The 16,391-nt window shown below is 41.6% G+C and overlaps 1 protein-coding gene across 1 annotated transcript in view; it reads left to right on the forward strand.

The window, feature by feature from the left end:
• The window catches only part of PARM1 (prostate androgen-regulated mucin-like protein 1), a gene marked incomplete at its 5' end in the record, with an annotated part of 36,759 nt that overhangs the window by 10,529 nt on the left and 9,839 nt on the right, over window positions 1-16,391 (forward strand). The window contains one exon of the mRNA XM_023530853.1: window positions 11,370-11,448. Within this exon, the coding sequence (XP_023386621.1) occupies window positions 11,370-11,448 (79 nt within the window). The remainder of the gene's footprint in view (window positions 1-11,369; window positions 11,449-16,391) is intronic.

Genomic DNA, 16,391 nt, shown 5'->3' on the forward strand with positions numbered 1-16,391 from the left:
CACCTGCTTATAACACAATACAAAAAAAGGATAATCTAAAAGCGTGAAAGAAAAAAATGAACTTTGTTCACATTTCAAACAGTAATGCTTTCATGAAACTTGTAAAATCTGAAGGAAAGGGGTTAAAGAATGCAAACAACTAAAGTATCTGGAAGAAAAGAAATCTTGGGGGAGGGAGGATACAAAGGCTGAGCTTTCGGACTTCGCCAAGGCTCCACTTGCCCCTAAGGATCAAGACTAAGAGCTAGATGTTCCCTTTTCCCTTAACTGGCATCAAAGTTTGGAAATATTTTCTTTCCAGAGTTTTTAACTCTAAATCCTGGAGGATCTGAGTGTGGGAGAAATTAAAACCTGGTTAAATACAGTATCCAAAAGTGGGTCCTGCTTGGCCTTGGTGATTAATTGCATGCAGGCAAAGCTAAATTAACTAATGATTCTGCTGAGACCCCGAGTCCTTGGGCTGCAGTAATTATACTGATGTCACTGCCCTTGGCCAAGGTTCTGGGACAGGTGATAAGAAACCATGACTCTCTGCTCCACACACATATTCCACAATTAAAATGATAAATTTGCACGCTGCTTGGCAAACAGCATTAGGACTTTGTCTTAGGCTCTGAGAAGTTCCTCCCCTCCTTCTCACTTCTGTCCTCTGAACCAAGAAAATACCAGTGTGGAAGGTCTTACTTGCTAAGGCTGGTGAATCCAGAAGAAATCTGAGCCTTCAGATTTGCAGGCTGGATGAGTCTCACAAAAGGGCTTATGTCAACTTTTCTGGTTTATTTCTCTCCTCAATATTGTTTGATCCATGGTCATACCTCATTTTTATCATTGAAATAATAAAGAAATAGAGGAGGAGGTAACAATAAAAACCAAAATTCTCTTTCAGTGTTCACGGAGACACATGGCAGCTCTTGAACAAGATAGTGGCGTGCTTCCTGCCATATATCATTCACCCTTCTATGTGTCATCCACCAAGAGATGAGTTTGGAGTTGAGATGCCCAACTTGGCCTTTAATGTTGAAAGCCAGAGGCTGCAAAAAGCAGCCTTCTCAGCCTACACATACCTCCTCCTGCCCACTGCCACGCAGCCAGTTGTCCCAAACTGGAAAAACCCCAGGGTTTTTTTTTTTTTAAATAATTTCAATGCTAATTGCATTAAGGATACTTAAATAGCAGAGAGATGTGGGGATTTATTTTTCTCTTTCTGATTTGACTCTTGAATGGAAATATCTATGTCTTCCTATCGAGGAATTAGATGACCTAACATAACATAGCTGACCCGTGTGCACTGCAGAACAGAATTCTCAGAAGAGCAGAAGAGTTCTCTTCATCCAGAACAAAGAGTAAAGGGAATTCTCTTTTCTTTTGGGGTTTCTTTTTCCTATTATTCTCCGGAAATCTCTCCAAGCCTGCCATCTTCCCCATCCCCAGGACATCTGGAATGGGGCTGATAGATAGCTGAGATTCCCACCCATGTCAAGGTATGCTGCTCTTAGCAGTAGAAGTTATAATTCAGCCCAGGTTGAAATGTATTCATTACATAAAATAATTTTAAAATAATTATGATGGGCTTATAATGCCAAGCACTGTGAATCTGCCCTACAGGACAGACGTGACAAAGGTAGAAACTGACAAGGAGCACGTGAAGGGACAGACAGGAGGGCTTAACATCATGGATCTAGAAGTGAAGTTGATGCTCATGTCTGCACTGCCTCTCCTGGGAGTGACCAAGTCAGGACAGTTTTCTCTCCTGTACCACTTTTCCTCCAGTTTTGGCCTCTTCCAAGAAGCAGTATTCACGAAGCTGCCACCATATTCTTTAACGCAATAGTAGGTGTTGACAATGCGCTTCTGGCTCTGACTACTGCCCTCTGTTCTTCCTGCTCTCTTCCAAGGGCTCCACGGGCAACTCATTTACCCTCAGTCCGGCTTTCCTCCCCGAGCCCCATTGTGAATCTGGTATTCCTGGGAGCAGTGTTCTCAAAAGTGTGGCTTAAGTTCTGACATGGGTAGTATGCAAGGTGATGAACATTTTTATTCTAATAAAAACCGTGTTTTTTGTTTTAATGTGAATTCGAAAAAAGAATAAAGTAGCACATTGAATTTATGATTCCATAGCTGTTATTGCTTAGGGTAAGGCAATAAGTAGTATCTGAAGAAAAATAATTCAATTTAAACACAAATATTATGAAAATAATAGTATAAATGGTGTGGACATAGCAAAAAATATGAGAGTGGTATGGAGATAATTGAATTTTGGAAACATTGCCCTGAAGTCTTATCCTTATTTAGTGCCTCAGCTACAAGCACTTTAAGGCTTTAACTTGAGATGAGACCAAGAGGTAGAGAATTTAAAAGAATGTGAACCAAGCATCAAAAGTTCTGAGTTCTAGTCCCAGTTCTGTCACTAATGGACTCTTCTCTCATCCAAATCTCTTAATTTCTATAGACTTTTATTTTATCTGCAAAACAAAGAGGTTAAATTCAATGAGCCTTCTTAGAATTTCTTTTCGACAATAAATTACATTCTTCCATCGGTCATGATCTTGCTGGAAGCAAAACTTGAACTCGAGATCCTCACTCATTTCTAATACCTAGGTTGGCTCAGATTTCCTCTGGATTCAAGGTTCCTTCCTGGCTTCAGAGTTTTTATGGGTAAGAGGTGCTTGGAGCTTAAGTGCAACCTTTGTATTGCATTCATGATGGACAAAGCATTTTAAATACACTATTTAATTTATAAAAGCACTCTGAGAGGAAGTGGGTGTTTTATTGAAGTTCAGCACACAGTATAAACATCAGCTGTGTGAATGACTGAGTGAATCCCTGTTTATAGGTAGAGATGGAGACACGAATGAGGCCATGGAGGAGGGGAAGCTTAAGGTGACTTGCCCAAAATTCTTCAGCTAGAGTGTTTATAAAGCCAGTCTCCATGCCAGATCGTTTCATCACAAAAAGTGGAAAAGCATAGGTTTGGGGAATCCAACCTCAATGGTTGAATCCTGTTTCTGCCCACTAACCAGGTGAGCAGATTTTTGTTAACTGCTTTATTTCCTAAACTCCAAAATGGAGATACCTACCCAGCTCTGCCTAGCTTGGTGCCAGGGACAGAGTGGCCAGAAATAATGATGGCTTCTATGATTTTTATGACCAGGATTGTTTTTCCTAAAGCTTCTATTACTGTTCTTGGTACACTACTACAGATGTCCCCTGAGAACTGTTGTTAAGCCTGGCCTGAATTCAGAGCAGTCTTTTAGGAGAGTCTGTTAATAGCATTCAGATGGAGGGATCGCCCATGTTTCGGAAGGAATTCTCATTCCCTGCAGGCTCCTGTTAGTCTGGGCAGTGCCCTTTGGCCAGCTGAAAGAGAGGAATCCTCCCTGACATTGACCTTGGGCTGCTGTGCGGTCATTGGCTTGTCCTATTACTGTGGGAAAGGGAATGAGGCACACCTTTTGCTATTCTTAGAAATCCAGTCTAGTTCATGCATTACAGGTGTCAAAGGAGAGCTGGGAGTAGGTGATCTAAACAGGTAGTTATAATAAATTCCAGGTGGGAAAGAAGCCTCATTTGTGTTCAGAAAGACTGTGATTTTAAGCGAAGTGAAGAAACTTTAAAATTGTGGTAACTAGAGATTATGCTGGCTAAGTGCCCTGGGTTGTGTTAATTGCAAACCTGAGCCGCCTGTGTCCTGAAAATACAGCTGATGTGCCCTCATGAAAGAGAAACACGGGGAGAAAACACACACGTTTGCTTGGGCAAGTGCAAATTTTTTATTATCTCCACAAAGATTTATATTTCTGTATCCATTCTTAACCATATGCTACCTATATCGATAAAATGCTCTAAAAGTAAAGCCAGTTCCTAAACCAGGGCTCCTGATTGCAGGAAATGGAAAGTATAAATATTAGGGACCCTGCTCCAAAGTTTGAATTCCAAGTCTGCTCACCGACCAAGTCAGACCACTAACTAGCTTTTAGGTAAAAGTATAAACAGGAAGTAAAAAATTCTGGTTGTGGTAATATTTCATTAATTTTGATAAAGTTTACCTCTGTCACTCTGTGTGAAGAAATGACTAAGCAGTACTTTAATGATTCAAAGATTCGGTGAGATGGGGCAGTGGAGAGAAGGACCAGATAACCGAGACAAACTTAGGTTGTGTTAATTAAAAACATTTCTGTAGCATATTTGCATGCAAGCTGTATGCCTTATAAAGGAGTTTTATTTTTGGTCTTTACTAAAAAAAGTTTTAAAAAATAGCTATACTTTCTGAAGAAACCAGTTATTTTATGGATTTATTATTTGTGCCTAGACAAATAAAGAAGTGTACATAATATCCCTGGCTTTAAAGGACTTTCAGTCTAGCAGGCAGGCAGAACATGTTCACATAAAACCGTGGTATAATAGTGTATTTCATACATTTTTATCTTGTATGTATATTTATAACTACCCACAGCAACATATGTCAGTGTTAGTTATGTACCAGAATAAGTAAACTAAATTCTATCATACAAAGTAAAAGGGAAAACATCTAGAAAAAGAGGCTCAAACTGAGCAGACATCATTGGGATGATTTTTTAAAAAAGACTGGACTTCACAAGCTCCTTGCGAATTATCCCTCTGCCCAAAACATGATCCCCAGTCCCCACGCTATCAAGCCCGAACACCGAGACTGACTTTCAGAATTCTCCATGATTTGGTCCTGAGTGTCCAACCACTTCATGGTCCCTATTGTTTTCCATTGCACCCTCTAATGTGGATGGTGGCTTTAGTTTTGTCCCCTTCGTAAACTGTGCGATCTTGGGTAAGTCACTCTGAATTCCTTCCTCAGTATCACAGTCTCCTAATCCATACAGTGAAGGGGCTGGACTGTGCAAAGATCCCAACAGTCCCCTTCATCTGTACAAATTTGCAAAGCACTTCATCTCACTGGACCCTCCCCACAGCCCTATGAAGTGGAGAAGACCAAGATTATCCCATTTTTTAGATAAGGACACCAGCTGAGGTGCTCTGCCTCCAAGCTCAGTGCTAACCCTTCAAGCCCGGAAATGTTAGGTGTCTGTGCTCCATCTAGCTGGTTCCTGCCTCAAACCTTCATTGTTGTCCATTCAAGTCCAGCCTATCCTTCAGAGAATAGCTTCATTCCCACCTCTTCTAAGTCTACTCCAGCTTTTGTAGACATACCCTCCCCCCAGTTAAAAGCAGAAATATAGTTTGTTACCACCCACTACCCATCTCTCACCTGGCCTACCTGCCTGTCTGTCCATCCAGTCCCGCCCTCCCCTGTATGATTCCCAGGGCCTGACGGTTGTCTCTGAGGTTGGGTGGTGAAACCTCAGCACCCTGGCCTGTCGCTTCTCTATACCCTGTGTTGTCCTAGCTCACAGGGAGCCTGTGGAGCCCATTCAGGAGAAGCTTGTGGCATCGATTCAGGGTTAGAGGGAAATAAGCTTAGCTTCCCCTGGGGTGATGTAGCGTGGGAGGAAAACAGAAGTGAAATTCGAGCAGAATTCAAGGCCAGAAGTCAAATGACCTTCAAAACTGGTAAAACTAGGATCCATCTAGGTAACTGAGATTTTCTTTTTCCTTTTTCTCCCCTATATCACAACATACACACATGTGCAAGCACAAACAACGCAGAGTAAAAAAAGCACACCCTGTGTTATTTAATATAGTGCAAGGTACAGCATTTGGCAGCACTCTTGGCGGTTATTTTGGACCACAACACATGCTAGAAGCCAATAACATGGACCTTCTTCGGTCGCTGTTCTGTGATGGTTGTCTGCTTCTAACTAGTCCTCCTCTAGTTAGTCTGAATTACTGAGTTTTGACTCACCTTCACCAGTACCTGCTAGAGGACCCAAACCACCACTAAGCCTCAAATTAGGCCTGATTTCTGGACAGCCAACAGAAAGCAGGCGAGACATACCAGAGCAGCAGTTTTTATCCACAAGCAGATGCAGATCTATCACTAGAGGGTGGCAGGAGAGCCTCGTGGGTAACAGCATGGGTGCTGGAGCCTGCCCTCGTGTCCCAGTTCTCATTACCAACCGTGTGGTCTTCAGTTTCTCTGTGCCTCAGTTTCCTCATCTGTAAAATGGAGATACCAACAGTACCTACCTTACAGAGTTCTCTAGAGAATCACATAAGTTAAAATAATTGAAGTTCATAGAACAGCTTCTGGCACAGAGTAAGTAACAAGAAAGAGTCCATTGCTATTATTTTTATTGTTGTTTATTGCTACTATTATCATCATGTGCAGGTAGGAGTTGTGACGTGAGACTGTTGCTGTAAAGATGGAAGAGCTGTTCCTAGTGTAGCGAAGAGAGATTCAGGCGTACACACAAAGGTCTAATCGTTGAGCCTCTTTCCTTACCAGTCGCCACTTCCCTCCTCCAGCACATGCACAAACACATGCTTTTAAAGAGAAAGAATTCCTTTGAGACAAAATGTTCCTTTCCTCTTGGTGACCTTGACTGAAAGAGCTGCCACACACTCTGAAGTGGCCACCTGCTTCTAGTCTCCATTTCTCACCTACTCTCTGGACCAGGAAGGGGAAAAAAAGAGCAAGAATATTGAAAAACAGTCAAGAGGGTTGTTAAAGACTTAAAATAGATCAGGTATGCACACCCATAATCAGGAACTTGGTCAAAGTACTTACACGTGCATTCTAAATAAGCTGACTCTTGAAATTCCAAGGAGGATGTAAATCAGGAGTCATCTACAGATGGGAGCAAGACACCTTTTTGTCGCCCCTGGAAACTTCCCACATCTTCCAGCCACAGCTCTCTCAGAACAATAACAACTTTTGAAAGAGTGTAGGAAGGCTCTTTCTTTCGAGCTTGTTCATGTTCACCCCATCGCACCCTACTATTGTCATTTTGCATATGATCTTGCCAAAGAGGGTAGAGGAAGTTTAAAGTGAAGAAAAAAGAAAATGCCTCAATGAGAAGAGTCCCAGAGGAACACGGGACGTTTGGGGATATTACTAAGCCCAGGCTAAGCCCAGGAAGACAGGAGGGCATCTTTAGGAAAGCAGCAGAGCCCCTTCTGAATGTGGAAGACTCCCTGTGTCTGGAGCATGAGTAGGAGAGCGATAAAGAGAGGGAGTTTGTCTGCGCTGTGAGAGGCAGAAGTGAGGAGAAAGACCCCGTAAAGATGACGCCATAGTTTATTCCAGGACAGCACAGGGCACAGGACAGAGTCAAAGCGGGTCAAGTAATGACCTCCTTGGTTAGTCTGACCAGGTCTGACCAGGTCATGGCCTTCTGGGAGTTTGCTCTGGCTACTTCAAGGATATTTTCTGATTTTATGCAGACAGTTACTCCTAAATTAACTCCCCTGCACCTCTGTAGTCCATGGGGACTTGCAAGCCGTGGTGGGTGGACTATAGCTGTAGAGTCTTGGGAGTAAATACTCAGGTAAGACCTGGAGCAGAGGATTCCAAGATGGATAGGAGCCTCCTGCTTGAGAACTTCCTTAGCACAGTGATTGAGCTCAAACTGCCACTTACCTTTTTTTTCTGCCAGTATTACATTTATTCACTTGACATTAAACAAATGAGTTAAGTACCCACTATGGGCTAAGACTGTGGCTGGTACTAAGAGTGCAGGAGGAAGGGGAAAGAGATGCAAGATGAATATGAACTGAATCTGCCTAGGGAAGCTCATAAACACAACACAAAGTGTTTGAAAGAACAGACGCAAAGAGCTGACACACAACAACACTGTAATTTGCCTGGAGGTGTCGGGAAAGCTTCTCAGAAGAGTTGATATTTAGTTGTCATGAAGAAAGAGTAGGAGTTGGCCAAGCTGAGAAAAGGGCCAGGGAAGTAAACAGTATACCAATGATTAAAAATGCGAACCCTGGGTTCAAATGTTAGCTTAATCATTTACCAGACTGTAAAATTTGAATTAAGTTCTTAATCTCTCTGAGCCTTAACGTTCTCATCCATAAAATGAAAATAATTCATTGTAATAGAGAATGAAGTCAAATGATAACTATAAAGTTCTTGGCACAGTGCCAGCCCAAAGTAACCACTGCAAATGTAGAATAGGTTATTCTTCAGCCTGTTTTTTTCTTGTTGTTGTTGTTCTGGGTTGTCGTCAATGTAGTAAAATGGCACCCTGAGAAATCCCAACCTTCAGAGAAGCCCAGAATTCAAGGAGGCCTTGGCTCATGGATCTTCAACAGCCCTCTGGTCAGGCAGAACCAGGGTAGAATATTCTTGGATCTTGGTTTATAAAATATACAGATAAGTTTCCTCCAATTCTCTTTTAATTTCTTTTGGCTGCAGGGCTTCACAGTGTGAGTCACACCCAGTGTATAACTCCAGATCCTAACGAGGAAGGACTGTGGTGCCAGCCACCCTGCCACCTCCATTCCCAGTGCGCTACCCACCAAGCGTCCACATCTTCCTCATACAGCAAAGCCACATGTTCCTCATGTTCTCTCTCTCTGCCCCACCTTGTAAAAAGAAAGAGGAGGGGAGTTCCAGTTTAGTTTAAATAGAACTCAGGGGGAAATGACATTTGTTTTCACAAGGAGGAAATCAAGCCTTTTTCAGTTACCATATAAAGTTGTGCTAATGTTGGCTCAGCTACCCTTCATATGTTCAAACTGCAATGCCCTGAGGTGTGGAACTTCCCAGAGTGAAGGTCCTGGCTGCTTCTAAAGGGAGCAGCTGCTATAGAGGTGACAGGGAGCTCAGGACATAAGATGTTGTAGGCTAGGGGCCTGATAAAGGTCGCCAGCCATGGGAGCAAGAGTCCTCTGGAACTAGAAGACCTTTATCGGGCCCCTAGCCCCTCAGGAGAGCTGATGTGTGGCAGAATAGTTAACAAAACGGTCCATAGTGCAATTTCAATATATTTTACCTGCCATGCATTAGCCTCATATTGGGCAATATCAAGCCCTCAGAAGGGCTCCTTTGCCTAGCTGCCCTCAAGAGCCCATCAAGTAGAAAAGCACCTGTTAATTCTAGCTCTGCTCGCACGGGCTATCCTCTGTGAACAAGAAAAGGTGGCCTTAAAGAGCCCCATTTAAAGACTGTTGTTAACACTGAGACTAGACAGACACCGGTCACATAGAGGAGAAGCAGGTCACTCTGTCACCTGTTTAAAAAAAAAAAAAAAGCAGCACTCAAGTTGGGGAACTGCCCGATTTATCTTTAGAAAGAGGTGGTATATAAATAAATTCAGTACATCGCAGAAAGCTGAAGGAGATCCAACTGCTCAGAGTTAGGGAAGAAACTTTGAAAAAGGTCAAACCTACAATTTCCTATATTAAACTATCCCTGGGGCAAGAGAGAAGGGTCTTACAAGGAAATCAACTATATTCTTTCTTTTCTCCAACTCTTAAAAGGGTAGGGGATTAAATTAAAAGGTCAGTTTTAAAAATTGCTCCTAATTGCAATCACTGTATCTTTTTGAATCTTGAAATACTCTCATCACTTTACCTTGCAGTAATAATCCTTGTTTCACAAGCTCCTAACAGAGCTGTTAAGAGGCTTCATTGAACTTTGAATTGTTCTAATTTCAGCACAGTTTGGAGGCCAAGAAGCTAAGTGCGGCCTTTCAAAGTAGGAGTGGAGCCTTTTCGTAATGGGAACTGACCTGAAACTTTTTCTGTTTGATCTGGTCTGCACATTTGAGCATTTAGTGTCATAATTCTATCTTTACAATAATAAAAAAGGGAAAAGAAATGTACCAATCATACTCTAAAGGATTCTAGGAGTGAGGAGACGGGCGTGTGAGTGTCCAGAAGTGTAGAAGCTCTGAAATGGTCAATCGGACACACTAAGCTGTGATCTTAATCTCTATGTAAGCAATGAACCTACTTGCTTTCTTTTAGAAATTATAACCAGTTGGGGCATGGATCACTGACATAGCCTTCTCTCACCCAAAACTTCTGAGGAGTTACTAAAGAGTTAATTAGTAGACTGATTTGCTTCTTAGCTCTACTCTAATTCCTTTAGTGGAAGGGCTAATGACAAGAACAGTATACAAAAGCCATTCATAAGAGACGAGAAAAATAAAAGGAGGAATAGTAAAATAATCTACAAATGATAAATCTCCAAAAATGTGGGACAGATTCATCACCTTTGAGACATAGTCTATAAGAGACGGGCTCCAGTCCAGGGTGGTACATTTGGAGAGGACTTTAGCTTGATGCACATGGCATCGCATTTAATCCTCCAAAAATTGTGAGAGAGAGCAGAGCAGCTCTTCTTTCATTACTGCAGGTGAGTGGTACACAAGTGGACATGGCTAAGTAAATAGCTCATGGTCACATAGCTGATCATGGTGGAACCACACTTGAATCCATACATTTGGACTCCAGACCACTGATGCTCCTTCCAGTGTGTTTCACAGTCTGATTTATTTGTTGAAGTAGTAAATAATTTCTCTGTGGCCTGAAAGAATAAACGGGGTCCCTAACATCAGCATTAGTGCCAAAAAGCCACTTTAACTATAGGGGACAAGACCCTAATTGATTCTTGGCATTTCTAAGGTGAAATAAACCTGAAGTATATACATTAGTCCAAAGCTCACACAAAAATACTGTTGTGCTTCAAAGTAGTAATCTTTGGAAGCAATAGGTTATTCTTACATGGCTACATGCTCAAAGGGTTTTTTGTTCTATTTTTTTTTAACTGCCCATTAGTAGTTGCCTTTAGAACCAGATTTCAAACTACACAATAAAATATTCACATTACTTTATAATTGCACTGGGTTAATTCTACAAATAAAAACTACTGTTACCTACTAGACTTGACCTTATTTTTATACCAGACTTGATTTTATTCTCTACAAAATCAAATTTACCTTTCAAGAATGAAAACTGGACACAGTTCCCCAATAAGGAATTTTAAAAATGCTTTGATTTGATGGCATCATTAAAATTAGAGCATCTCCTACCAAAATGGTTCTTTTGAAGTGGACAGTGCTTATATAGCTATACGATTCTAGTTTATTTGAAAACCAACCACATTACTTTGGAGTAACCCTTGAATAAAACATCCTGAGTCTCCCAATATTTTGCAAATGGTGAGAAGAGGAGCCAGAGCTTATAAAATAAGAAAATAAAATTGGGAGATTTTAAATCCCTTACTCTAGCAAACAGCAGCAGCAGAAATAGCTTGGTGTTATTATTAAAAAATAATCAAATATTATTGTAGACTGTTCTCTGATCTCCTGGCCAGCCAAACGGACTTAATAAATACTGGCCATTTACTGAACTTCATTTAGCGTGAAAAGAGCATTTTGGTAAAAAGAATTAAGACCCTGGGTTTTGTTCTAGCTCTGACTTCGGAAGGATCTGGAATGAATACACTCCCTCATCTTCTCTCCTTTGCCTTTCCTCCTTCACAGGCAGCATCGCTGCCATTACAGTGGCCGTCGTTGCCGTGGTGGTGCTGGTGTTTGGAGTTGCAGCGTATCTGAAGATCAGGTGAGAGGCACCTTACTCTACTTTATGAAAAAAAGAATTCCATTTTGTTGGGTTCCAGGCTGAGAGCTGTTTTGCTGAGTGCTTATTTCTTAATAAGTATCTCAGCTCTCAGAAATATTGGCAGAGAAGTGAAAATGGCCAGTGTCCTCCACACTGGACGAGAATAGATGGTACAGTACCTGAACCTTGGCAAAGCAGAATAAATAAGCTGAAATACACAGCATGATTATGTAATGGGGTCCAGAGACTGAGGCCCTGGCTCTCTGCCTCTAACTCACCCCATCGCCCTGAGGGAGCCACGACTCCTGACCTTCGAGCTGTCTCATCTGTGAAATGGGGGAGAGGGTGGGTTTGATGGTCCCTAAATACTGAAGTTCTGAACACTGATGTGTGGATGTGTACCAGCCTGTAAGGACATTCTCTCTGGCGCTAGAGCAAACTGTTGAAAATATGAGGAAAGTGCAGCGTTTTCTATAAAATTGGTCCCCCCACCCCGAGATTATGTCCTTATAGCTTTGGTTTTAAAATATCTTTTGTTATGAAATGAAGGTGATCACAGATGGTAGCTGAGTTTTCACTTCTTTTTATTTTAGCCAAATAGAAAGTTGCAGTACTCTGTGAGCTTCCACTTTTGTCTACCGCTCTGTGAAATCCCAGTCTCAAAATCACATTACTCACACTGAATGTCCTTCCGGCTGTAAAATACCAAATGGCAAGTGACAGTCTTATTTGCCAGTCTGTGCAGTTCACATAAAAAGAGGCAGAAGGACATGTGCTGCCATGATGAGCACAGCCACTCCCTGACCTCTAACACGTTTGCCTCCCGACAGCAGGAGCCCTTTACGGAAGCTCCTCTGACCCCCTCACTCCCTCCCTTAAAAGCCCCCAGTGGCTTCTCCATGCACTTAGAATCAAATCCTAACTCCTTCCAAGCTCATTCATGGACCCATCCCTGCCTACCTCTTCTCTCTCATCACATCTGTCTCTCTTTCTTAACTACTGGGCTGCAGTCATGCAGGTTTTCTAGCCGATTTTTAGAATACACCAGGCTCTTTTTCTCTCCAGGCCCTTGGCTCTTCTTGGTCCCTCTCCCTGAAATGCTTTGCTTCTAACTCTTCCTCATATATGGCTTTCACATCACATCCTCCAGGAGATTTGCCTTCCAGTTTGATGCCCATTATTTATTTTCTTACTTTTATCCTGGCTGTTACCTGTCTATTATTTTACTTGTTTCATATATATATATTTGTATGTTTATGTTCCTTTTCCTGACAAAAATGTAAGTTCCATGAGAGCCCAGACTTTATCTGTGAGCACAACAAAGATGCTCGATAAATCGAATGAGTGAACAACAGGGCATAAGGCTACGCAGTCACACACGTACACTCCTGACTTCTCTTCCCCACAGCTGTTCTTCTTCCTCAAGAGGGTGTGCACACCCTGTCCTTCCCTCCTGTCCTCGTTCCCCAGGTGTAGCTCGTGTATTTAGTTTCTCATCTTTATGCACACATCCCCTTTGCTGCCCTCTCTCCTCACCCTCTTTCATCTCCTCTAGTCACCCCAGCCCACTCCAACGCCCACTAGGGAACTTTTCCCTCCTCCCTCCCTTTTATCTCCCTCCATCTTTTGTTCTAAATGTGCACCAAATCAATCTAATGTTGGTGTCAAGTATAAGAGTGCCCTGCAATATCACCTGCATCTAAGGTTCAAAGAATAGGAAAAACAGTTTTCGAAGAGAAATTGGAATTAAAGGGCCAGTGCTACCTGTGTTTAAAAGCCTTTATCAAAGCATCGTTAGGTCTCCTTCCTATTTTAAAAAAATCTCTTCGTTAAGTCTATATTTCCTTGAGCAGCAAATTTAATTTTATGAATTATATCTTACTGAATGACACTCTTTTTCATTGGTTTAATTACTAGTTTATCACTGCAGATATATTGTATTTTTATTATGAGTTAAATTGGCTTTTACAAACTAGTCTTGGAACCTCATTCGCACTTTGTAACGAAATTTTTCTTTGCATTGGGCGCCCCCCCCAAAAAAGGGATTTACAGATTAACTTAGAGTCATTTTGGAATCACCAGTGGTGAGTTTCAGAGGGGCTGTGTCACCAAAAATGTTACCTCCACTGGAGAGAAGGAAGAAATAGAAATTCTTTCTTCTTGCCACACACTCGCCAAAAATAATGTCGAAAAACCTAAGCATTCTTCCTCTTGATTTCAGACAAGAATTCACATTTACCATCTCAAACCTGCCATTGTCTATAGACAGGCAGTCTAGAACAGTGATTAATAGTTCAGACTGCACAGCAGAGAGACCTCAGTTCGAATCCCAGCTCTACCACTTTGTAGCAGGTGCTAGCGTGACCCGAGCATGTGACGCAGCTTCACTAACCCTCACTTCCCTCCCTTGTAAAATAAGGGCGAAAATTTTAACTACTCAGTAGCATTGCTAGGAGGATTAATAGACACTGCCTCGCAAGTACATATCCCTGCCATCATCATCATCATCATCATCATCATCATCATCGTCATCATCATATTATCAAAGTGGTCAACTGGAAGTGACCCCAGCAGTAGGACAGTTGCTTAATGATAGTGAGTGTTAGCCGTGTGCCAGGTACTCTTCTAAGCGTGGGGTTCACATCAGTAATGAGACACAGTCCTGCCATCACAGAACTTACTGTGCTTGGAAAATTTTATTAGCAGGCCATTAAAATTGGTTCTAATAAGTGCTGATTAAAATGAAATAATATTTTATTTTAAAAATGTAAAGCATATTTTCTTCAGGCATTCTCAACATTGGATAAATTCGATGAGTGATTAAATCGAAGGAGTCGTAGTTTCTCTCTCCCATATATATCCTCCCTCTAAAATGTAGAAAGGCCTCCAGTGGTACAAATATAAGGTTACTATTTATCTTTGGCACTACAAACTTAAGGATGCATAAAGTGATCAAATCCCTGTTTAGAAACCCCCTAAGGAAAACCCCACTCTGCTGCTGTTATTTTGGCAAAATGATAACAAGTAGGTTCATAATTTTCATGAATCTTAAAGCTGTGCTAAACCCCTTCAAGTGTTATTTTGCCAGATTCTTGGAAAGTCCCACTAATCATTCATCGAATACGTTTGGCTCAGTTGACAATTGTGTGTGTGTGTGTGTGTGTGTGTGTACTTAAGGCTGAGTTTTGCCTTGAATGGAAATTTATTTCATTCCTGTCATCCCAGATTTCTGAGAACAATGACATAACAAGAAGTCTGTTGTCTGTGGTCCTGTAGCTCACTTGGCTAGAGTAGCAGCTGACTGAAATCACAGCCCATGAGAGAGCCATTAGCATCTGGCCTGAAACCCTGGGCTACATCCCTGCTAACGTAAAAGAAGGGTCCACTTAAAAAGCACAGCCTTGCAACCAGAAAAAGGGCATGATTTGTAAGCTCTGCTAACAGTAGCTCAGTAGTTTCACTTTCTTCCCAAGCTCTAATTCCCTCCGAAGGCATTGGTAAACATTAGGCATCTGTTTTTAACACTCCCATTCTTTGGGGACCATGACCCCTAGTTTTATCACAGTGTCCCCTGCCTGGAGAACCATATCTTTCTGAGATCTAAGCCACTTTTGATGTTGCTTCTAGAAATGAATTGCCCTGGGTTCTCCTCTATTATCGGTGGGTTCCCCATTTTAGCCAGCAGCCGTATGGTGTAGAAGGAGGAACATAGGCTTTGTGGTCAAGTTCCACTTACTATTTAGGTGGCCTCAGGCAAATTACAATCACCCTGGTCTTTAATTTCTTTACTTGCAAAAATAGAGCTAATCATACCTATCTTTCCAGTTCGTTTTGAAACTGATGTAATGAGTGGAGAGTATGTGGAGGAAATAGACTGCATCCTGGTTAAGGACATGTACTCTGGAACAAGTTTATTAATCATTCTGTGCATAGTTTCTCCGTTTGTAAAATGGGACTATACTAATACCTAACTCAGGATTGTTATGAGGATTAAGTATGATACAGATAAACCTTCAGTGACAGGTGCTAGAGGAGGGCGATGGAACCATTAACTACTGCTATTATTGTAACCGTTCTTATTAAAATGATGCTTACTTCTTAGGTACTCAGAAAAACGGTGGCTGAAAAAGTCCCATCCAGTAGACATCAAAGATTCAAAGGAGAGGGGAATCCTAGAAGGAGAAAGATGGCACTGCAGCTCAATTTTCTAATGTTCCATTTGGGCAGTTTCAATTGTGCTTTTTCAAAAGGCCTGTGAAGTTGCATCCATGTTATATGTTCATAAAGAGAAACGATCTCTGAGCAGTATTTATTCCAGGGCTTATGTGAAACTTTAAACTTTAAAAGAAAGCCTCTTGCAGAAAGGTGTCTTTAATTAGTTGTGATTGAAGAATGAGGTAAGTCAGTTTTGTTTTGTTTAAATTGGCTCAAAACCGTTCAGCCACGAGATAATCTCCTATGCAGGAGACCGTATCTGCAATCACCAGTAACATGGATGCTGCTATAATTAGGTGTGCTAGTAACCCAGACAGACAACACGGCTGTTCCCTTCACAAAAATAAATGTGATATTGATTTATAGACACTACAGGGCCTGGGTCTGAAGGCATCTTGTTAGAAGTCACATGTTTTGCTTTAAGTCTTCTAGTGATTATATTTTATAGAACTAGATTCCTTCTGGTTTTTGTTAGGTTTAAAGAGTAGGCCCAGCCAGCCATAAAGGCTAAGATCTTCTAGAATTTGTGATCTACAGGTTGACTTTTTTAGATCAGCTTTTGGCATTCTGCAGGTCTACCTCACTGGTCCTCAACCTTTAATGTGTATGGGAATCAATGGGAGAGCTTATTAAAAAATACAGTTTCCTAGGTCTCATCCCTATCAGATCTGCTTCAGTAGGTCAGGATGGGGCCCGTGCATCGGCATTTCTCACCAGCTCACAGGTGA

Source organism: Pteropus vampyrus, unplaced genomic scaffold (assembly GCF_000151845.1).
Source record: "Pteropus vampyrus isolate Shadow unplaced genomic scaffold, Pvam_2.0 Scaffold56, whole genome shotgun sequence".
NCBI lineage: Eukaryota > Metazoa > Chordata > Mammalia > Chiroptera > Pteropodidae > Pteropus > Pteropus vampyrus.